The sequence below is a fragment of the Cottoperca gobio genome, chromosome 19 (genome assembly GCF_900634415.1).
Source record: "Cottoperca gobio chromosome 19, fCotGob3.1, whole genome shotgun sequence".
Lineage (NCBI taxonomy): Eukaryota > Metazoa > Chordata > Actinopteri > Perciformes > Bovichtidae > Cottoperca > Cottoperca gobio.
In genome coordinates, this window is record NC_041373.1 from 2,137,783 (window position 1) to 2,162,248 (window position 24,466).

Below are 24,466 nucleotides of genomic sequence, written 5' to 3' on the forward strand. Positions count from 1 at the left end.
TAGAGATGGAGGCCATTCTGGCAAGTTAAACTACACACTAAACAAATAAAAGCATGCCCTCATTGTGTATTTCAACTGTTACATTGCATCATTATCTGCAGTCACAGCTGAACTGTATTTGAGTGTGTCTTGGCTTTCTGCAGGCTGGCAAAACTTCTCGGCGTATTCCCATCAAGCTGCCAGGAGAAGTGGATTTCTCCATCAAGATACGCAGCTTCAGTGTAAGATTAATTTATACCTACTTATCTATGAACAAAACCAGAGTCCTTGTGTGTATTATCAATATCTCTGTGGTTGTATTGTGTATCCTCTAGATGGCAGGAGAAGTGTTAACAGACTTTTGTAAAGAAATGGGCATCTCAAATCTCACAGAAATCAAAGAGTTTTCCATCCTCGCCAACCGACATGAAGGTAAATCAGACTCATACTGTTTCTAGTGTATATAGAACGTACAGTTTGCCTATATAAGAAGCCCTGATCCTGAGGTAAATATAATAATACCTTTTGAATGTAGATGATATATCCAAGTTCTCCAGCCTAGAGATTAAAACGTATATGCTATTAAAACGTGTGCAGCATATGAACCCATATACTTTGAATCAAACTGCAGCCAATCACGGTGAACGAGGGACAGGTGCGTGTGACAGTAATTACCACACTTGATTAAAGACCACGGTGTGGTCAACACCAAATGGACATGAGAAACATTCTGCTCCCTGTAAAAATCTCCTGAACCATGAACACTACAGGAATCCTAACCGGGAGAAGAACTCCCATGATCCCACGGTGCTTCAGGACAACACTAAACTCTGTATTTTATTATTGTTTGTATTGAGACACCCCTAGTGGCAGAAAAGGAGATTTGTGCATTTTAACAGATAAAGGGAGTAAAAGGGACAGATTAACAGACCAGTGTCCTGCTCCTCCTATGTCAGATGGGATGGTGCGTCCCATCCATGCCGAGGAGTATCTGTTCGACTTCCTGCTGGATGACAGCTCCATCTTCTTTTCCCTGAGAAGAGTGATGTGGAGCCACCCTCTGTCCTTCATCACTGAGCTCTATGTGGAGTTCCACTACCAGCAGGTGACAACATCAAGGAGCAGCAGTAGTACACTGTACACTTCCATCTCATGTTATCTAAATCTAACATGAGATGGAAATGTGTGTGTGTGTGTGTGTGTGTGTGTGTGTGTGTGTGTGTGTGTGTGTGTGTGTGTGTGTGTGTGTGTGTGTGTGTGTGTGTGTGTGTGTGTGTGTGTGTGTGTAGCTTCTGGCTGACTACCTGGGCGGCCGGTTGCTGCTTGCTCCTGCTGCAGATGTTTCATCGTCAGTCCAGCAGATAGCAGAGCTGTCAGCTCTGCAGCATCTGGCCCAGGGGCTGCACAATCAGCCCTCACTGTGAGTCATACACACTGACAATAATACAATATAAATAGCTGCACCATATAACTCCCCCTAAAAAACATAAATTGTTTTTTTGTACATAAATTTGTTTGTGAGACCAGACTAGCTGTTTGCTAAGCTAATGTAACCACATCCTGACTTCAGCTCTGTACTTAAAGTGCCGGGATGAGATTGGTATTGATCTTCTCATCTCACTAGTTAGCTTATTTTACCAAAATGTTTAACTATTCCTTTAAGTTCCCACCTTTATGGAAGTCCAATTCTAAATAGTTGGAATACCCCTTTAACACTGGGCTACTGGGTCAAAGGGTGGGGGAATGATTGCTTTTAAGTTCATTCACATTGAATACAAAGCATTGCATCTACTTCATCATACTTGCATTGATCAGCCAATACTTCCCAGTGGTTACTCATATCACAGTATCCTGATCATCTCCTTAATAATACCACCACCAACAATCATCTGGTGACATATGTATTATTATGGTTTTTATGTTGTCATCACTTAACACTTAAATTGACTAATAGGCCAAACTCTATGTAGTATGTGTACTGACAAGTATGTGTACTGTCCTGATTGTATTTCTCTACAAGGCCAGAGATAAAGGAGTACCTACCCTCACAGGACGGCCTCAGCAGTAAAGTGGAGGAGATCTACTCCTTCTGTCAGGGCCAGATAGCTGCCATGCACTTCCTCAGCCCTCAAGATGCCAAAATACAATTTATTGGTGGGTAGTATCTTCTCTCCTTACCTCTCCTCTCCTCTCCTCTCCTCTCCTCTCCCCTCCCCTCCTCTCCCCTCTCCCCGCTTCTCCCCCCGCTTCTCTCCCCGCCTCTCCTCTCCTATCCTCTCCTATCCTCTCCTCTCCTCTCCTCCCTCCTCTCCTCTCCTCTCCCCTCGTCTCCTCTAATCTCCTCTCCCCTCCTCTCCTATCCTCTCCTCTCCTCTCCCCTCCTCTCCTCTCCTCTCCCCTCGTCTCCTCTAATCTCCTCTCCCCTCCTCTCCTCTTCTTTCCTCTCCTCTCCTCTCCTCTCCTCTCCTCTCCTCTCCCCTCCTCTCATCTCCTCTCATCTCCTCCTCTCCCCTCCTCTCATCTCCTCTCCTCTCCTCTCCCCTCCTCTCCCCTCCTCTCCTCTCCCCTCCTCTCCCCTCCTCTCCCCGCTTCTCCCCGCCTCTCCTCTCCTATCCTCTCCTATCCTCTCCTCTCCTCTCCTCTCCTCTCCTCTCCTCTCCTCTCCTCTCCTCTCCTCTCTCCCTTCCCCTCTCATGATAATTGTGTCTGTCATTCAGAGTTTCTGAGCACGATGCCTCTCTTTGGCTCCAACACTTTCTCGGCCCAGAAGGTGAGCCTGCGTGGCTGTCCCTCTCCATGCATGGTCAGCATCAGTCAGGAGGGGGTGCTGTTCCTTAACCCCAAAACACAGGTACTTTCAGCAGCCATAGTACCAAAACACACTTTTTTAATCATTATTAAAGATGTATTTGTACTGTAGTCATTCTTGGTCCAACTTCAATATGTGGGGTGTGTGACTGAGTACACAGTGCAATTGTATTTTTGTATCTTGTAAAATCATTTGAGGCCTCAAATAGAAAATTAGGCATCTTAGTTTTTTCATATGTCATATTTCCTTGCATTATTGTTCCTATCCCAGATGAATCCAGAACAGGTTTAGGGGTACAATTTCCTTCCAACCTGCTTTGCTTAACTGAGTTGGAATGTATGCCCCTTAATAGCTTTTTTTTTTTTTTATCCTATTCATACAAAACTTTCCGGGATTCTAGTCTTTTTTCAGAACCAAGTCCCACAGAAACTCTGACTCGTCAGGTTGGCAAAGCTCTGATCTGAAGCAGCATTTGGCCTGTGTTGGGACCTAAATGTCTCAAATAATACTAAAAACATTCGAGCAGCTGAGGAGAAGTGAAGCTTCACCACAAGTGTATGACACTGATGCCCAACATGCAATTGTTAATAAAAAGCCAGAAGCATCCATCTGAAGATTCACGTGTCTTTCTTCTGCAGGAGCGAGTGTTTCTGATTCCTCTGGCGGATGTGCAGTCCATGCGTACCATCCGCCCCAAGAAACAAGGCAAACTGCCAGCTATGGAGATCGATTATAGCAATCCAGGCCAATCCAAAAAAGTCACCATTCATCTCAAACAGGTAACAATTTACAGTTGTGACGACATGTTCACGTTGTGTAGTACTGACAGGAAAATTCAGTTTTTAATAATCTGGCTCTTATTTCTTGTCTATAGCTTCACACTCATAATGATATGATCCAAATATTAGTGCTGATTCTAATGTCTCTGCAGCATTGCAAAAAAAGGTTCAGTTGGTCATATATATATATATTACAACAAGAAGAACAAAAAGATTCCATAACGAGCAGTGGAAAGATGCATTTAAAATGATTAATGTTGTGGTCCATCAATCTTTTTCAGAGATCACGGGCACATAGTTCAGATCAACTTTTTCCAAAGACTTATGGCTTTATATATTTTTCATCCATCACAGACCAAAAACAAATTTATGAATGCGACCAATTTATTTTGTGACAAAGAAGTACATTTTATCATTCTGTCAAAGAAAAGAACCGAAATATTTGAAATCTCCAAATGACGTCAATGTCCTTTACCACATATATTGTGAATTCTGGTTTATACTGTGTATATATATATATATATATATATATATATATATATATATATATATATATATATATATATATATATATATATCATTTTTTTTATATATATATATGGTAATAATCCTGAAAATTTAATATGTTGATCTCTCTTTCAGGCTAAGCAGTTGTGCCACATCCTCGCTCTGATAATGGAAGAGTTGATCAGACCATCAGTCACCAGCTCCGTTTCAAGTCGACTGTAGACACACACACACACACACACACACACACACACACACACACACACACACACACACACACACACACACACACACACACACACACACACACATTATTGAGAGCTTTTGTTAATCACTGGCTTCTGTACCTAACTTTTGTGTTAACCTTTCTTGTTAATTTATAATTTTTTTCTGTGTAACTTCGTGTGTCAATGATGAAGCGGGCTGAAAAGAAACACACTCACTGCTCTCAAGTATTATGTAATCTGAGAAGAAATGGTCTGACTCATGCATACTCTGATTAAAGAACGTGTGTGAATGCAGGAGGGGTTTCAAGGGATTTATTGTATGAATAAACAATGCCTCAAAATTATTCCTTTTGGGAATTCATATTCTATGACATAATTCTTAAAGGTTTGTTAATCATTATTAGAAGTTAATGTTGTAATGATGTCATGTAATATAAGTGAGTATTTTAAGCATTAAATAAATGTTGATTCATTCTCATGAGTTTATTTTTTTATATTTTCTTACAAGGAGGTTTCCACTAGTACAAATTATTTCCAGAATTCAGTATTTAAGGGGAACATGCTACTAGAACATTTTTACATGCTTTAATGTTCAAAAAACACATTATTGTTCTCTGTCTGTCTGAATATACCTGTATTCCTCTCTGTCTGAAAAAGTGTGTGCACCTTTACAAAGATGTAGGCTGCGTTCTAAATCAAATCAAATGTATTTATACAGCCCAATATCACAAATTATACATTTGTCTCAGTGTGCTTTACAGACTGTACAGGTTACGATCCCCCTCTGTCCTTAGACCCTCGCACCGCATAAGGAAAAACTTCCTAAAAGAAACCCCATAATTAAAGGGGGAAACATGGAAGAAACCTCAGGGAGAGCAACTGAGGAGGGATCCCTCTCCCAGGACGGACAGACGTGCAATAGATGTCGTGTGTACAGGATAAACAACATAGTACAAATACAACATCCATGTGACAGAGGAAGGGGAACCACGTCTGGCTTGTTGAATTCCATGTTTTCACTAAAACCTGACTGGTTGTCTGATTTCACAGTTTGATGGTAGGAAGGTCTCCTTAAATAGATTATGAGCTTCTGTGTCACAGGTCGTTTTCCTCTCCCTGTTTAGTCTTCTTGAACTTTGAAGAACAAAACTCTATGTCTTAAGTATAAAGTGTTTTATTCTTCAGATTTGCAGACGAGCATAATGCAGATCTGAAAATATGAAGAGGATTCAGAATGAAGACGCTAAAGTACACAGGTTGGGATGTTTCTGATTGGTGTTTAATAAAAACATGTTTACTGAGAGTCTATTAGTTATAGAATAAAATATGTGCTCATATCATTACACTCACCTGATTCACCGTGATTGTCATAAACACATGTATGCATTGATTATGTAATTAACCCAGTTTCCTTCAACACACAACCTTAAAGAAGCAGTGAACCCTGTCTCATCTTCAGGATGTGGCTCACGGCTCAGCTTGAATCCATAAATGGCCAGCTTCAGCCAGTCAGCATTCCTCCGTTTTAAACCGTTTCATCAGTTAATTAGGGACTTTCTGTGGATTGGGAAGAAACCCAGAATAAACATTCACAAATGATACATTACCTGGAATTGAGGAGGGCCGACATAACCAAATGAAATGACAAAACTGGCTAAACATTGGAATAATGGAAATACAGGTTTATGTAGATAAACAATGTTGTTACACATTGTTAATATAGAGTATATGAAGTAGAAACGTTTTTTTAGTGCAGTAAAGGACACCGGCACTAGTCAGTGAAACACTTTCTCGAGAGTTATTCCACAATTACAAAATACAAATATGATATAACGAGCTATAGGTCATGTCGTAACTTCTAACCTATCATCAGAAATCATCATTTTACATTCAAAACTGCGCAGACCTAATGCCAAAATCACAGGCAAAAGCTACACAAAGTATCTCTACAGTGTCCACAACAGCTGCACTAAAGTCTCAGCTGACTTCTGCAGCTAAAGTTGATGGTGGACGCTCTTTAATGGTCACGCTCATGTACTCTGTAATATTAGAATAGGTACACAGTACTTAAATCGCTTACAGTATGAGTTTTCTTTAAACTCCTCCAAAACGTCAGATTATTGTTGAGTAGGTCATTCTGTATCCTGTAATAATAGAATAGGTACTTGTTAATAAAATGAGCAACAGTATAAATGAAGTTCCCAGATCGTCACCCCTTTATTCCCTAACTTCACATTTTGTTCCATTGTACCTACCGTTATGTTGGTTACTGTACCGATACACCATTAGCACAAATAAACACTGTAAATTAGGAAGAATTACAATGTATGTTGGGCCGTATTCTAAAGCTTTACCTAAAAATGTACCTTACTGTTTAAAGTCAGCTAAATCATTCTTTTCTTTTCTCATAATACATCTCCCAATATATAACTTTTCTAATCCACATATTAAGACGGAACGCTCGTTTTAGACCACATCAAGAGAAAACTTTAAATCAGGTTTGGAATCACTGAGTGACACAAATTAAAGTGGTATAAATGTTCAATTTGTATCTGACTTTTTTATTTGTTTATTATTTAAATGTTATTATTTGGGTAGATGTAGTCAGGACTTTCATTTATGTATCATATTAATTAATAATGTAGATTTTACTAACACAATAAATGTTGCATTTGGGTACATTGAGTTCAAAGTCAATATGGTACACTTTTAATATTTCATTTTCAAGAACATAGAGTGAGTTTTAAGTTGATTATACAGAGTAAATGCTATATTTAACACCAATTGAAAATGTCCCTTTGTTATTCTATGTGTGCCAGATCCCATTTTTCATTGAAGTCCGACAAACAGGACTCATATTAAAGCCCCACTTTGGAAAGTTGGAAAATAGGTCCATCCATGGCTGACAGGTATTGATTTATACACCGAGTGGAATTACACTGTGGAAGCAGCCAGGCAACAGGACCTCACTTCATGTTGACGCAGTATGACTGCAAGGACGCAGCCTGAAGGTTACAGGAGAGCAAGTGTGTATGTGTGTGTGTGTAGAGTCAAGACTACCACAATCAAAACTAGACTAAGTCGTAACCAATGGTTCTGTTACACATTTATCGTTCACTAATGGTTCAGCGCTTCTACCTTAAACCTTATTACCATGCAGTGTTGCTCAGATCCTTTACTTTAGTAAAAGTAGAAATACTATTGTCTAAACATATTCCATGACAAGTAAAGGTCCTAAATTCAATTTGTTAAAGTACTTTCAGCTAAATGAACTTAAAGTATCAAAAGTAAAAGTACTCATTAGGCTCCTATTACAATACACAATATTATACTATTCTGTTCGCATTAACAAACACATGTAAGAGCATTTTAATGTTGTAGTTTGTCAATGTGGAGACCATTTTAGATACTTAGTATACTACTGGGTAGATTAGTAGTATAGTAGTGGAAATCGTAAGTGAAATTCGTGAGCACAATAAAATGTAAATAATATGAGGGCTGCAACATATAGAGATCATAAAGAAAATCTGACATATAAGAGTAACACTATCTTTGCTAAAAGACCTTATGGAGAAGAAAAGAAGAAAACGCAGTTCACATTCACACAGATGTGTACACTAAAGGCAGGGCTGCCATACAAGGTGCCAAACTGCTCCTCAGGATCTAATCTAATGCTCGCTCACACACACACACACACACACACACACACACACACACACACACACACACACACACACACACACACACACACACACACACACACACACACACTTTATTGTAGCACTAAGATTTCCCTTCCATTGTACAAATCATGAAAAACAGACCCAGAATAAACGTCCAAATGCATGGACATTTCATATTCAAACGAAATGCATGTTGAATATTAGGCCTACATTATTCTGGATCAAATTCTTCAGTTTAAAGTAGATGTGTTTATTCCAACACATTTTATTTAAGAATTAAATGTGTGTAGATATTAACATATTTTGAAATTGTGAGTCTCAAGGGCATTACAGCGGCAGCAGTTATTTGCACCATCCTGGGAATTTCTGCCTTTCTCTCTAGTTGCGCAGTCTCTCTGGAGTGGTGCCACATAGACGCTGACACTAACAGTCAACAAACACACAAACAAGACTCAAAGGTTACAGTTTTTCCAATTTGTTTTACTTAGGATTTACTCTCTTTCATTTTAACTTTCTGTCAAAGAATAATGAAGCTGGTTAAAAACTGATTTCTGTCAGTCTAGCATACATTAACTTGTGCTCTTTTTTCCGTTCCTGCCTGCAGATTTGGGCAGCATTATCACAAAAAAGCAGTGGTGGGAAAAGTTAAAATATCAATATAATAATGTGAAAGTACTCTATTACATATATCAAGATTTTACTTCAGCAAAAGCTCAAGGGTATCATCAGAAACACTTTTTTCATTTTCTTTTCACAGTTTTGCCTTGTAGTGCTGCATTCGTTTCAAATTGGACAATAGTATCATCCATGGGATAACATACAGGTTGAACAGGAAATACGCACTTTTTTTTTAATACGGTAGTTCACTGACAAACAGTTCTCTAAGATTTCAACATATATTGAACGTGAACGTCATCACGTGATTTCTGGATTTTTGTTTGTTTTTAACAATACAATGCTAAACCTCGTGAAATGTTGTAATCTATTTCATACATGCTTTGGTTATAAACAGATGATGAGTAACAAGCATGGTAACAATAGACTTATTATGGAACATGCGGCGCCTACTTCATGGTGTGTGACTTCTAACCATGAACATTTGTGATAGTTGTATATGTATATATACACATATTATTATATGTGTTATATCATTGTTGAGTTATTGTTGTAACTGCCTGCAACTCAATATTCCAATGACTTTGAGGGTCATGAATTGGTAACTACTCCTCAGTGAAGAATTGAGGTTTCCTATTTCAAAATAGAACCATAAACAATCTTAGAAAATATAGCTTCGCCCACTCTCGTTTCAGCCAATCAAAGGGCAGAGTACTCTAGTGCCGTCCAATTACAACACACTATTCCTTCTTCCATGCAGAACGCTCCGCAACATGGCTGCTGCTGTACAGTAAAGGCTCAGAAGTGTATTTATATTCGAGAAAAAAACACAATTTTACAAGGATATCAATAACGGCTGGAAAATTACGAGGTGAGTTCGCAGAATAATATTGTTCATCGACGGGCTGTGTCGAATATTGTAGGCTAAGACTGTAAGTCCAGTTAGGGCGAAGCCTGTGTTTGGCTAGTCTTTGACATCAAGGGAAGAGGACGTCTAACGTTAGCCGCGATGCCAGCCATTCTGTATAGAGAGGACGTTAACATAACTATTTTTACGCTAAATGTTTTAGGACTGTTCCTCTCATAACAAACACGGCTTGCGATATGTTGTCAATTGAAGTATAGGCTTAAAGACGTTACACCATTCCGCAAGAGCTGTCATTTTACACCTTTGAGGTTAAGTAAACGTTTTGCTGCTCTTGTAATTTCCCACAGTCCGTGTGAGCAGTTTACATTTTGTAATTCTCAATTAAATGAATATAAACTTAGATGCGACATTTTCCCATTCTAACCTGTCTGACGTCAGCTAATCATTTAAAGTTGACTTGAAATACATAATGGAAGTTTCTTCACTTTATTTCAGCACTATCAGTTTGAATTGATGTCCAAGTGGCCTGTAGGGAGGAAAACAAAGTCTCTGAGCGCGCTAGTCTTAGCTAGGATTAACGTTAGCTCGCTAAATTATCTCCGCTAGTGGTAGTAGGAGACATATTTGGGACTGTCTCACCCAGTAGTTAAATGACGGTTGTTAACAGGGCTAGTAGCAGTAGCGGTAACATTTGTTGCTATAATTGGAAACTCCTGCTCTGGCGGCACACTGTTACCGGAGTTGATTATTCAGGTAAAGTGAGAGATAATCAGAAGATAATAAGCATCCGAAACACAAACTTCAGCATGAACTTCAGTGAGCATGTTGCTAAAGTTTACTTTTCAAATCGTGATTGGCCCTTTTCACTGAAAACATTTGGACATGTCACAGAAGGAGAAGCACAGGTGTAGTTCATAAAATGAATGGATTTAAATTCCATTTATCTGCTTCAGATTGAGGGTCCTGGTTGTGCATGCTGACTGTCATAATTTACTGGGACACTTGAATCCTGTTTGACTTTGCTTGCATTACTTTCACCACTGACCCTTCAATAAGACTGTTTTCAGGTTTAATCTTACTTGAACAGTACACTCTCACCTTTCAGTCTGTCTGGCTCTTTTCTCTTCTGTTTGGCTGAGCACTGTCAACTCTTTGCCAATCAATGGAGACTGCTGACTCAGGAGTTCAGTGGGTTTTTGTGCCAGAGGAAGCTGCTTATGGGGTCAGAGTGAGTGGGGAGCCTGGTGTCAGTAGATTCAGGGCCTTGGTCTGCCTTTCAATAGAGCCATTATGCTAACACCTGGGTGCTCTCGCTGTAGCCCCAACACCATATAACATGACTGCATTAAAGCTAACTAAGCAGCTTGAACTAATGTGAAAATGGTAAAGTCTGCCAACAGGGATTGTATTTCATAACCAACGTCTTAATAGAACCTGTTCTACATGGCACTGTAGGTTAACAGGTGGCATTCTGTTAGACTTGCTTTTCAATATATTCTTGTAATTTGTCATTTATCCACAGACCTCTACAAGAATGTTATGAGGAGGATCCCTGTGCTGCACCTGAGCAACAATTAATCATACAAACCAAAACGCCAAATCCCACAGTTTCCTGCTTCTCTCTGCTGGTCCCTTCCGGTGTGGGCGTGCCTCCTGTCACACTGGCAGAGGAGGAGGGGCAGAAGGTGTTGCCAGGTGGGGGACCAAGGCTGCACCAGCCTGCCTTCTCCCTCTTCCTCCATCCAAATCTAAATTACTTCATCTGCAGCTTCCACAGGAAGTGGGCTGAGAGTGAGTGTGCCACGTCCAGATTAGGACATTGCAGAGCAGCACTGACAGGGCTCTGCCAGGTGGCGTTGGCTGGTTGAAGAGCAGAGCATGTTGAGTGGTTGTGGTTGCCATGGAGCTGCAGGATAAGAAACAGGTGAGTTTGGTGGCTTAGTTCAGCACCTGCCTATGCTATCTGTCACTGAGGTGGTGAGTTGTTTACTGAACAGATAGAGCCCCTGGGATTTAGACTTCCCACAGGGTAGTGCTTAGTTATACTGCAGTGTCTCCTAGCGTGGGTTCTTTTTTTTCCCAAAGTTTTTTGTTGTACTTTTCAGGGATCAGAATCAGAAATCCTTTATTAGCTTGAAGCTTCATTACTGAAGCAGCAGATGTGTAAACATAAATATTTCTTAAAGGCCCCCCCCTATACACTGTGATTGAGAGCTGTCTCAGACGAGCATTGAGAATCATACTCGTATACTCATACATCCATATCATTGTACTCATCAAGTTAATTGCTGAGATTTGGTAATAAATCAACACCACCAAAAATATAGGTTAGCTAAATCAGTTTTTGGAGGTAAAACTTACTGTGTGAGTGCATCCACAATGTTGGTAATCATCTCTCATGGCACAGGAAAACTGTGTGTGCATATAACTACAATAAATGCATCAGTTTGCTTTGAACAAACTAGGTCGTTAGGCAAAAGTGTATATTGCTGTTCTTAATGCTAACACTTGAAAGTGGGGCATAAAGTCTGCCATCCTAGAGAGGGGCGAGACGCAACAAATTGTTCAAATGTCAATAATGACGCACACTTGTTGACAGTCTCCTCTTGAAGGATGGCGTTACACTCTGTCGTACACAAGTTCTAACCCGCCTCCTTTCACACTTCCACACGCCTTGACAATCACCACTTACAGTGGACGGTTGGTTTTCCCCTTGAGTCCACCACCAGAACGTTTTCAGATGCTCCAAGATGATCCAAAAAGCCCTTTGTCTAAATCATACAGTGATAGGTGCTATAGTGGATAGTTTTAGTAATAATTTGGCTGTTTGTCATTTTACCATTTTCACTATCCAAATACATTTGGTTGGTGGATTTGTCTAGAATATGTCTGATTCTCTTCGGTAAGCACAGTGTTATCATAACCGACAGAAACGGAAGTCAAACGTAACACTTTGTGAAATACAGCAACACTTCGCATTCTCACATTTTCCCTTTTCTCATTGGCCTTCATTATTCTTTGTCATTTCGGTTCAACCCATCTGAAGGGTCAAATGATCAACTTCTTGAGTTAAACAAAAATGTGCAGGAGGGACATTTCATACCTGAGCAGTAGGAACCAAAACATGGCTGCCACTGACATATTGTTAAAGAGGCTCAAAGAAAAGCTCTTTACCTCTTCTGTCTCAGTGTTCCCACCTGCCCTCCTTCTTTCAGGAGACATGAATGTCCCACTCTTAGAGGTAGGGAAGACCTTTCTTTTTACACATTGGAATTACATAGCTTAATGTGTGTTGATTACACTGAACATTTCAGTTGTATGAATTCATATTTGTTTTTAGGGAATGTTAGTTATATAATACAATGTGAATGCATTTATAAAAGAAGCGTGAAGAACGCCAGCATTGGGCAAACTGTGCCTTCTGATGGTTCTTGTTTACTGTGTTAGAGAGAGGACTCCCTTTGACCCCCCCCCCCCCCCCACTGTATCCATGATTTTCTAAATTTAACTTTTCTGATATCCCCAAATTAACGATTTGTGAAACTCACTAATGGTTTTATAAATCCAGTCAGCATGCAGTTGGACTAATGGAGTCTATTCATTGCAGTTGCTTTTGGTTTGTACTCAGACAAGTTCAGCAAATGCATCTGCTCATCGTCTCTTCCTTCATATCACTGCCTTTCTTGTCCAACTGAAATTTGAATTCTACTCACTTTAGTATAAGGCAATATAAACTATTGTTGTGCTATACTGTCACTAATTATATTAATAATATTACACATGTTCCAGCTTCTGAAATGTTACAATTAGCTTATTTGTATTTTCTTATAATATAGTCATTTGAATATCTTTAGTTTGTTGGTCAGACAAAACAAGCAATTTGAACCTTGGGCTCTAATGGGTATGTTTTATCATTTCCAGACATTGTAGTGATGAAAGCAATTTCAATTTAAGTGGAACATTCATTTGATGATTTTATGTATTTTGAATACATTTACTATATCAGAACAAACATTCTTTGCAATGTTCAGGTAGTCGTTGTTCTGGAGCCAGTTTCCATGAAATTGTAGATGTTACATTTTTTGTTGCATCTTCTCTATTACTTCTCTCGATAGCTTCTCTGTATACATCCCTATCTCATTGCAAAATACGCTAAACCGGCAAGTGAGGCAAATAGTGTAACCAGGGTTAAACAGGCCAGGTTGGCATTGTTCATCGCATCAAAAGAGCCCCCCCACACTATGTCTGGCCTCCCCCCTTTTCTCTGTAGTCGGGGTTTTGTTGCTTACTTTCCCAGCCAGCTGCTGAACTGAGTTGAACTGAATGAGGCTCATTCGATGCCAGAGGGGCACCCAGACTTAGTGTTTTTGAATGAACGTCCAGCTGGCAGCGTGCACTGACGCTGGGCTCTGTTGTCTGAAGCCCAGTGACGAGGGAAATTTGGGTGAGGTTTTGCAGCATCTCCGGCTCTCTCCTGACTGTAGACATGAGCAGGCTGCAGTTAGCACTTCATTCACATCTTGAGAACTAGTGTCTGAAATGTAATGATTCTCGTCACGTAGCACGGCTGTGGTTGGATATTGCCCTTGTATCCCAACCGCAGCAATACAGATTTTAGTGAAGCAGAGCAGAGCAGGGCCGTCATGGTGTTGAAGATGGGAGAAGGGATATTCCTCAGGAAGAAGAGAAGTGTAAGTTGCGTGTTTCTGTTTGTCTGTAGCTGAGAACATTCTCCTCAGTGAAATTCTTAACAAATGTAGCAGGACTGTTTGGTGAGTGACAGCATCAGTCAGATGTGTTTGCATGTTGGTATAATGCTCCTGATTTGTTAGTGAGCATCCAAGGTTAATCTGGACCCTTTCCAGGTTGTACGCATGCTCTGCTTTGCTAAGGCTGTTTGTGTCTCTGCCTGTTGACGTCTGTCTGGAGGATTTTTGTTAAGGCTTTTTTACTCTGGGGAAATGGGAAGATATTTATAGCTTGCCTGTGTGGGATGTAGAGCTTGAAAGCTGAACCCTGTGTGTATACTGTATGTGTGTGCGTTCTGATATTTGTGTATGTCTTTCTGTTCGTGTATGCAGACACAGTGACATGGAGAGTGGGAAAGGTTGCCTTCCCTCTAACATTGGATATAGCTCTGTTATAAACATGTGCATTTCCTTTTTTACACCGTATAAAGTATTGAAGGCAATGATATAAGTGTTGAAACAATCGCTTGATTAATCAGTTATTACAAGGTAATCGACAACAGTTTGGATTTAACATTCAAACCATTTAGGGAAAGAAGTAGGCTTGTGTGGATTGGCAATCGGATCATATATGGACAATTGAAGTGATGATGGACGATTAGTTTTTCCTACGCCGATATAGAGGCATTTTAATAAAACGTACTATCAGAACTAAGCTCTTATAAAAATAGTCTCTAGAATCATTAAAAGACTGTCTCTGGTGGAGCTGCATGTCCCCCCGCTGAGCCCCGTTAATCAGCACGAGTGACAAGGGAATTTTAAATTATAAGTTTGTCATCTCTTTTCCATGAATTCGGAGGAGCGGATTGTCACTAAGATGAGAATAGCTGGTCCACCTTAAGGGTGCTTTCACATCTGACCTTCTTGGTTCGTTTAAAACAAACTTTGTTCCATTTGCCCGGTTAGTACTGTTTGTTTGGGCTGGTGTGACCGCTTCCAAGTGGACTCTGGTGCGTGTGGTTTGTTGTGGTGTGAAAGCAAACAAACCACCCACAGGATTTTATTAGCAAATATATAATTTTAGCGTGATTTCAAAACTAAACTACTAATAAATCCACCTGCTGATAATGAAATCTGTTCAGTCCCTGCCAGCTGTGGGTGTACCATGATACTTCATTAAGTCCATTAAAAAGTATATAATAGCGACCCTACAGTAATCCACACTGAAGCAGGGAAAAAGTGCTGGGCCGGACGGCATCCCTCCAGAGGTCTGTAAGAACTGTGATCTTGGTGACATCATCCTGGAGTTCTGCAACCGCGCCCTTATGACAAACAGCCAGCCTGATATGTGGTCTCTCTCGAACATCATCCCAGTGTCTAAGTCCGGAGATCTCTCGAAGCCAGACAACTACCGTGGCATAAGTCTGACTTGTGTCATTGTAAAAATGTACAACCGCATGATACTGAACCGGATACGGAGCGCCATCGACCCCCACCTGAGGGAGAACCAAAACGGTTTCTGAGAGAAGAGGACCACTGTGACCCAGATCTTGGCCTTGAGGAGAATCATCGAGGAGGTTAAGAAGAACAACCTGACAGCGGTACTGTGCTTCATCGATTTCAAAAAGGCATTTGACTCAATACACAGAGGCGCGATGATGAAGATACTCAAGGCGTCGTGGGTCACCTCGTCCGAGCAAGACCTTAAAGTGAGGAAGGCGCTTGCATGGAGGGCCCTGAACGGCATGACCTGTGTGTGGAACTCCAACCTCCCCCGACAAATGAAACTCAGCTTCTTCCATGCAACAGTGGAGTCTGTTCTCCTGTATGGCAGTGAATGCTGGACCCTGATGCCCACCCTGCAGAAATCCCTAGATGGGTGCTACACGAGAATGCTGCGTGTGGTACTTGGCATCAACAAGGATGAGCATGTCACCAACACGCACTTCTATGGGGGGCGCTAAGGGTGGGCGAGAAAACAGTGGTCAGGAGAATGAGGCTGGCAGGTCACTGCCAGAGACACCAAGAGCTGCCAGCCAGCAAACTTGTGCTGTGGGAGCCAACACACGGGCACCGAGCACGAGGGCGTCTCGCAATAACATACGTGGATGTACTCAGTAAAGATGCAGGAGCAGAAAATACTGGCGAGCTAACCAGATGCATGGAGGATCGGGATGACTGGAAGCACCGATGGAGGGCCCGTCTGAGGACGACCTAGTAGTAGTACAGTAACAAGCCCCGAATCATTAGGCTACAATATAATGCTTCTCGTTACAGTTATGTCTTCATGAGCTCTTTGTGACACCAAATAGCATAAATTGACACATCAGAAGCAGAGCAGAGCAGGGTCGTCATGGTGTTGAAGATGAGAGAAGGGATATTCTTCAGGAAGAGCAGTGTAAGTTGTCGTGCTTGTTTCTGTTTGTCTGTAGCTGAGCACATTCTCCTCAGTGAAGGCTTAACAAATGTAACAAGACTGTTTGTTGCATGTTTGAGTGACAGCGTCAGTCTGATGTGTTTGCATGTTGGTATAATGCTCCTGATTTGTTTGTGAGCATCCAAGGTCCTGTAGATGCAGGATGACAATCACCAAAACTGTCCAATGAACAAGTTATGTCAGTGTGTATAACATCCAAATGAACCGAACTACAGGTGTGAAAGCACCCTAAGGAAGGCCAGACTTGTCGCCAGCTTCGAGGATAACCCCCTTCACTTTAATCAGTAGATGGCAAGCAAGACATGGAAGCTTGGCTTGTGTCACAGCTATAACATTACTGCTCACTTTATACTGGTGACACATGCTCTCTCTTTCTCTCTCTCAACCTCACACTTGCTCGCAATACACACAAATATATATATATATATATATATATATATATATATATATATATTATTTTATTTATTTATTTTTATTTTTTATTTTTTAACCCAGATGTGTATGCTCGGCGGATAGTCAACACAACTTATATATACTTTCATAAATGTTTATTCACGTAACTTTCACTTGCACACATCTTTTGCATTTCTTGCAGATAGTTTGTGTAATGTCCTCCGGCTCACCGTTGGCATCCTGGTTGGGCTGGCGGTGGGACCGATTTTACGTACGTTGTAGGGCATAAACCGATAATATTAATTGCCTACCTCACTCAACGTCATTTTGCTTATTTTTTGTTACAGGAATATTACTCACTTAGTTCATTTTTCTCCTATCAGATTTCACTAATCTCGGGACGAGAGAGGAGAGTTGATAGACAAGACGATGGCGGAATATGTCAAGGCGAAAAGCAAAAGCCCTTATTTGGCAATACTGTGTTTCGGATGTCTGATAAAGTGGCGATATTTGACGACCATAACAGATTGTTGAATCGCTGTGTTTTTTATTTGGTTCAGTGTTTCCCCAGTCTGTCTCCTTTGCTGTGTAGTGCTGTCGGTGTGACAGTTGGCTGAGCCCCACACATGCACACACACAAACCACACAGCAGGATGAAGCATGCGCTTTGGCTCAAAATTCGGCACCTTCCCGCAGGGTTGTGCAGATGAGAAAATCAATCAGAAAATAACATTTAATTCCTCTGATTCACTGACGCAGCACTCTCTTTTCATTTACACTCAGGCTGCACTCTCTCTGTGTGTCTCCCTCATTAAGCCGGGGCAGAAGGTCTAACTTTGAATTGTGTGTTTACAAACGGCAACTGACATTACGACATACTATACCTTTTAACTTACTGCCTACAATAGCAGGTTATTGGCTGGTCTTCTTAAAAACTCTTAAAATGTTCGGAATTCAGTTCGCTCAAAAAAAGGCCTTAGAAGGTATGAAAAAGTCTTACCTTGAATGATAGCCTGCTGTCTGAAGTGATGTTATTTATGAAGAGTCTAGGTATAATACACCTATAAACTAAAAGATCAATAGTTGTGACAGGATTGTGCTGCAGGAAGCTGACCTGTAACAAACACAGTCACTGCTAGCTACAGTAGCCAGGAAGCTCACCCGCTCATAAATGCTCAAGTGTCAAGTTTTAAGGAAAAATCTAAAGGAATTAATCAATTTTAAGTGGTTAATCCATCCATCAATGTTAAACTGTTTATCTACATTCAGATTGTGTTCATTTAATTAATTAAACCATTGCAAATTATTGTTATTTACTGCTGGGACGTAGTGAAAGAATGTGATATAATAATGAATAATTCTACTGCCCAACTGGTGGAACAGGTATTACATTTAATTCAATGTGGTATTAAAAAAGTCTTAAGTCTTCAATTTAACTGTGAACCCTTCAGAAACCCTAAATACAGACAGCTCTCACCCCAGTTACACAAGGATGGCCTCTGACAGTGTCCCGGTCATAAATCAATGCTGTAACAATTTTATGGAAATTATTATAATAAATTATCGGATATTAAGTCTTCAAATCATGATTTGATCATTTAGCAGTACTTGGGATTTTCTTGTCAGCCAAAATGTTCATGCTTTTATCTTTGGTGGAGAGTCTGAAAGGGGTGTGTGTGTGTGTGTGGTTGCAGGAGGAGGATGCTGTGACACTCGGCCTGTCGACAGGCCAGGCTCTGGGGAAGCTTCGAGACCAGCTCAGCAGCCTGCTGGAGCAGCACCAAAGGGCTGCACGCAGACGAGCCTCTTCACAGGTACACAAACACATTTCTACATACACATTCATATCAGTGGGACTTCAACAAGTACAGTCACTCCCTAAACTTAAATCCTAACCCTGAACTAAAAATCCTATTTATTAAACCTAACCATAACCCAAATTAGCTAAACGAGGACTGGTAAATATGAGGTTTGTCATCATTACATTCTTGTGAGTATGTTTGGTCCTCATCAGTGTGAAAACACATGAGCACAAGACACACAGAAAGCTATGTTTTCCACATGGCCTTGATCCCATCAGGTGACGAGAGGAGAGTTGACCGACAAGACGATGACAGAAGTTTTGGTGTCACAGTATTTACAATTCAAACCAAATGTTAATAGGAAACCTGATAAAGTAAATGAGGCATTCTGTAAATTTGTGGTATGAAGTTGTTCAGCGGCGTAGCGTCAGCAGGCGCAAACCTGAGAAAGCTCGACCGGAGAGGCCGGCCACACAGCCCTCAAACGTTAACGATCAAAGTAAGCGCTCAGAGCGTCATCGCCAAATATCTTTTCTTGTAAAATGTTTTTATGAGTTGATTAACCAGTGGGAATGTTCTTACTGTGGCATCCCTAAGGTCTTGTTGTTTTGTCATGTTTTCATAGGAACAGTGGGTGAATAGCTTCCTTTACCATGGCAACCGTCACTCCTGTCTCCATTGGCCGGGAGCTGCCCTCACTCTACTGGTGGTGCTGGGACTCTTCTGTTGCCATGGCAGCCAGCCAAAGGGCAGGTAGGTGCCCTCTTTTTGCTGAACCTGTTCTGGAACATGAATGATATCGTATGCGCTGCATCAATATAAAGATTTGTTCTTATTTCACTCTTTGGTTAAATGTCTTTATTCTTAAAGCTTCTGTAAGATCTATTGTCATATGCCTAGATGACGGTCAGCAGGCTGAGAAGGCATTGGGGTGGTTGTTATGTTTCATGACCACTATCGCTGTAAAAGATCTTTCCACAGATCGACGACTTTATTATTCTCATAAAAAATAAACTTGTTGATGAACAGAAGTGAGGTTTAGTAATGAATCACCAGCGACACAAACCCCAGCTGTCATTATTGCCGTGGGCCAAGGTGATCTTACACTTGCCTTGACTGTTCTCCTTTCTGTCTAATACCATTTGATTAAATATGTATATTTACTGACCAATTAAAACACTCATTTGGTTTGAATTTGGATATATTTGCTATAAGTGTAGAAGTGATAGTTTCACAAAGGGAATCAGTTACACTTCACGTTGGAATATTTGTTAAATAATAAGTTAAAATATTAACTTTTTATAATTAAGCAAACAAGATCATTTAGAAATGTGTCTCTAAGTGTGCTGGACCTAGTAAAGACTGAATTCTTGAATTTCTACTGAATTAGTCACATATGGCTTTGCCGTGCTCCTGTGCACCTCCACAGTTCTGGTATCGAGCTGGTGAACGCTGCTGCCCTCCTCCTTCTCTTCCTGCTCAACCTGCTGCTGGTTGGACGTCAGGAGCGTCTGAAGAGGAGTGAGATGGTCCGGCGTCTTAAGGGCATCATCACACAGCTCAGCGGTGAGTCACCACTGGAAATACAGAGGGATTTTGGCATTTGTACTTCCTGCATGAGATAGTCCCTGTTTATCTGTTACACTTCTCCTCTTCACTAACAAAAGCGAGGATGGCCTGAAAGTCTTCAAGAATTTGTCATATTTTACGATATGTGGCTAATTAAGCTGAACGGTTGCATAATTTTAGCATGTTCATTTACATGAGCTTGCTCATTTGGTGAAATGGTTGAATATATAATTCAATATCAACTCCAGGGATGTCCACATCTGCGATGTGGTACCAGGTTTTTTATTTGATTGGCATTAGTGAAAGCCAATGTCATCTGTGACAGCTCGATACACCAGCTGTCCACTTCTCTATGTTTTAACTCATGAACCTTTTCCTCATACATGCTCTTGCAAGAAAGTGAACCATAGAGTAGCATTAACAAATAAATACCAGCCACCAGCACCATCACTCAATAAAATTTTCCAATTTTAGTATTGAATGTTTGGACAGTGTGACAATACTACCGTCCCATACTGTCTGTAAATCACTGAGCAGATTTTGACAGAATTTAAGAGGTGATGCATCTCACTACAGTATATATATTCACTGTCACCACATTCATGCTTGTCATACTCCCCTCTTCCTCTCTCCAACTGCATCCTCACTTTCTTTGCCTGTTCCTCTAGACTATCTGTCAGGCTGTGTGGGTGAAGTGCGATGGTCTCCATCTCTGTACCCTGATCTGTACACACCCTCATCCCCCTCATGGTCCCTTCACTGGACCTACCGGGACTCCCAGTTGGTTAACCTGCCTATCAGCTTGCTGGTGGAAGGAGACATCATCGCTCTGAGACCGGGCCAAGAGGCGTTTGCATCCCTCAGAGGCATTAAGGTTAGTCTGTGCTCAGACACGCTTACTGTACATGCACACATGTTCTGAGATGCAGAGGAGGGGGAATTTGGTACAGGAGGAAAATGTGCAATAACTGAACCACTACGGCTTCTCACAAGCTCCCTCCTCTCGCACAATGTCAATACACCTCTAGTCCTATTGAGGAGATTGACAATTGCTTGAATACCTTTTTTGAGTACACCTAATTCAACCTTCTCATTCATTTGAATTTCACTTGAAGATCTTCTCTATCCCACAATGTATTCTGGCATTACCCTTAGATACACCCAGCTAAATTTATAAAATATATATCCTAGAAATAAAATACCTGGAAAACCCTATTGTTCTGTTACGTTTACTTTGGTAGTATCTGCAATACTGCACACTGTTTTAAAAATATATATTTTGGGAAATTAGACATTCAAAGTTATCAGTTATTTCCCCTAGATATTGCTTTGGAATTGATATTAAGAAAGCAAATATTTTACACCACACTAGTGCACATGTACCCACTCGCAGCCCATGTGACCTGTTGTTTGGGTCCTACAGCTTCTCACAGCCGCCACACCGGCGGGCAGAGAACATGCTGTTCTTGGTCCTGCTAGCATGTGAATGCATTAATACTGACTGCTGAGGAACGTTTATAGTTAGCGAACATTAACGTTAGCTAATTATAAACAGACGGGCCTCAACGTGTGGGATGAAGCTGAACACATGAGTATAATCACCCACATTATCTTTTCTTAGATAATGTGGGTGATTAGTGTGTTGTCCTATTTAAGAACTGATTGATGAAAATTATTGTTGACTACCCTTTTGTTGTTCAAGGACCCAAAGGATTACTTCTACAATAAAACCAAATGTTAGCGTTATATGATGACATCACTGTATGGACTTAAATGAGCAGGGGGTCAAAGGCATTCAGATAAAATGACACGCACATCCGTGTGATAACACATCTTTAATGCTCCAGGACACCACTAGGCAGTTATGAAATAAGTTCTTCCCAACACATACTAGATGTAAACCGCACCAGCAACCTACATTACAACCTGTATGACCATCTCAATCTATTCTTCTCTCCCCAGGATGATGAGCACATTGTGTTGGAGCCAGGAGATTTATTTCCCCCATTCTCCCCACCTCCTTCCCCACGGTCCAATGAGAAGAGAGGACCCCAGAGCCCCCAGCAACACCGTCTCTTCAGAGTGGTGCGGACTCCAGTACTGGACATAGTCAGGTAGGGAACCTGCCCATGTTGGGTCTGGGTGTTGAGAAATGGGTTGTGTGGCTTTTCTTTGTTTGTAGTTATTCATAATAGGCAAGTGATCTTCTCAGTGATTCCCCTAAGCATTGAGCCTATGTCCCCATAGTTTGTTTGACGTGTGTTTTGCACACAGGATTTTACAAAGATAACAAAATGAAAGCTTTATAATATCTCTAAATATTTCATATATATATACAGAAATCAGCTCTCGACAGCAACAATAGGGTATTTAACTTTAACAAAATAATGTTTTTATGTAATGTTCTTTTTTTCAACAGTAACAGTTTGGAGTTGGCGTTGGCTCGACCAATCACCGTGCTCGATAATGAGAGGTTTACAGTGCAGTCTGTTATCACCAAGCTGGTCTGTCCAGTCGTTCTGGTGAGCAATTAACATGGAGTTTCTAAATAGTCTCCGCAATGTATTTGGAATCACTTGTTCTCTTAATACTATCCAGATGTAAAGTGTGCCACCTCTGCCTCACTGGTATCTTCATGATCTCTCCCTTTAGGTTGCATTCCTCCTAGTCAACACTATCCGCTATTTTTGTGATGCACCCAGCCTCACCCCCGCCTGCTTCAATTTCTTTCAAATTCAGGTACAATTATCCCAAACTATAAATGTGTAGCTACCAATGTAAACAGTATCTCTTGGTTTACATTAGTCATTTGTATGGACACAGTCAACCAGCTGATATTTGAATTATGAAAAATGCTAAATTCTTAAAGTCAAACTTTTCCATTATATGTTGGTAATTAATTCTACATTTTAAATTGATGTGGTTGAAAATTGATCATAAATGAAAAAGCGATGACTGGACAGAGATGTAAGTGTTTGTAATTGTTCTTGCAGTTGATGGGTGTTCTGCCCATCTTGCCCTTGCTCTTCCCTGTTATGTGGGTGCTGTTGAATGCCTTCGGAGAGGCCAGGGTCCTCGCTGAGTTCAGCCGCGCATCACCAGCTGGTCTGGTGAGGGACACATGCACAGAGTTATACATTTGTGATGTGCACTGGCAGAAAATAAAGCTTTAGTTCCTAACATGGAGGATTGTGTTCTATGTTTCGACTATCTACACACACACTGTTGGGTTAGACTGATGTCTTGGTTTGATACCAACAGGAGAGTACTCCCACCTGTTATATGCTTCTAAACGTTGTGATAATGAACTGCATATTAAACATTACATTTATAAATGTTATACACGTTGTCCACGGAAAGGCCTTAATCTGCACAGTATGTCCACAATGTTTCAGCAGCATCTCTGCTCAGACACAGCTCTGTTCACAGAAGGGCTCTGCCAGCTTCTGCCTGGTTCCATTTCTTGCTTTTTGTTGTTTTACTTCTCTTCTTGTGAATGGGAGGTGGAGAAATCAGTGGACATAATTGGTAACACTGTTATAACACTGTAACGTAAACGTCTTGATTATTTTCATTTAAAAAAAATTGTTTTACTGCCACTACTAGTGATACTAAACCAATAATTAACTCTTCAACCAAATCCAATATTTGTTTATGGTCTTGTTAAATCAGACAACAGACTCACTGTTTTTGTATTAAACCATAACTATTCAATTGCATATAACAAAAATACTCGAGTCAAACAATATTGACAATATTCATGCTTCACAATTCTGAACAATGATCCTATGGACAAAGCAACCAACCTTTAATTTTCTGAAGACCAGACTGCACCAAAAGCCCCCAAAACATGCAAATAATGATGCTGTGTGCATTGCATGCCGGCTTATAAAGCATTACTAAGAGATACACTGCATTTCTCTTGATGTTTGCACACCAGAAAATCATTAAAAAGGCACTCTTTTAGTGTTGTACTTCCATTAATCAAAAGAATGTTTAAAATCAAAGCAGCAGAGGCAGAGAAGTCTTGACTTAGTATAAATCAAGTCAGGTCCTACACTGCTATTGGCACCTTCCATTCAGAAGAAGTGATGGTGATCTTGAAACCCA

General features: G+C 40.6%; 2 protein-coding genes across 4 annotated transcripts in view; both read left to right on the top strand.

Annotated features, from left to right (window-relative positions):
* Positions 1 to 333: 333 nt before the first annotated feature.
* On the top strand, positions 334 to 4,782 carry myo15b (myosin XVB). Its single transcript, XM_029456757.1, has 7 exons — positions 334 to 411; positions 936 to 1,084; positions 1,269 to 1,399; positions 2,000 to 2,133; positions 2,697 to 2,830; positions 3,427 to 3,567; positions 4,210 to 4,782. The coding sequence occupies exons 1-7, from the start codon at positions 351 to 353 to the stop codon at positions 4,294 to 4,296; spliced, it is 837 nt and encodes a 278-aa protein (XP_029312617.1). The 5' UTR covers positions 334 to 350; the 3' UTR covers positions 4,297 to 4,782.
* A 4,574-nt stretch (positions 4,783 to 9,356) lies between these two features.
* Positions 9,357 to 24,466, top strand: part of tmem94 (transmembrane protein 94) — a 33,372-nt gene continuing 18,262 nt past the window's right edge. Inside the window, exons 1-11 of one of the 3 annotated variants that reach the window (XM_029456279.1) lie at positions 9,357 to 9,470; positions 10,990 to 11,391; positions 18,680 to 18,799; positions 19,197 to 19,286; positions 19,413 to 19,540; positions 20,217 to 20,353; positions 21,025 to 21,230; positions 22,319 to 22,470; positions 22,776 to 22,878; positions 23,009 to 23,095; positions 23,350 to 23,466. In XM_029456279.1, coding sequence (XP_029312139.1) covers positions 11,368 to 11,391; positions 18,680 to 18,799; positions 19,197 to 19,286; positions 19,413 to 19,540; positions 20,217 to 20,353; positions 21,025 to 21,230; positions 22,319 to 22,470; positions 22,776 to 22,878; positions 23,009 to 23,095; positions 23,350 to 23,466 — 1,164 coding nt within the window. In that variant the 5' untranslated portion in view covers positions 9,357 to 9,470; positions 10,990 to 11,367. Of the gene's footprint in view, positions 9,471 to 10,116; positions 10,221 to 10,989; positions 11,392 to 18,679; positions 18,800 to 19,196; positions 19,287 to 19,412; positions 19,541 to 20,216; positions 20,354 to 21,024; positions 21,231 to 22,318; positions 22,471 to 22,775; positions 22,879 to 23,008; positions 23,096 to 23,349; positions 23,467 to 24,466 lie in introns of those variants that run through there. The other 2 variants (XM_029456278.1, XM_029456281.1) reach the window with 2 other exon arrangements.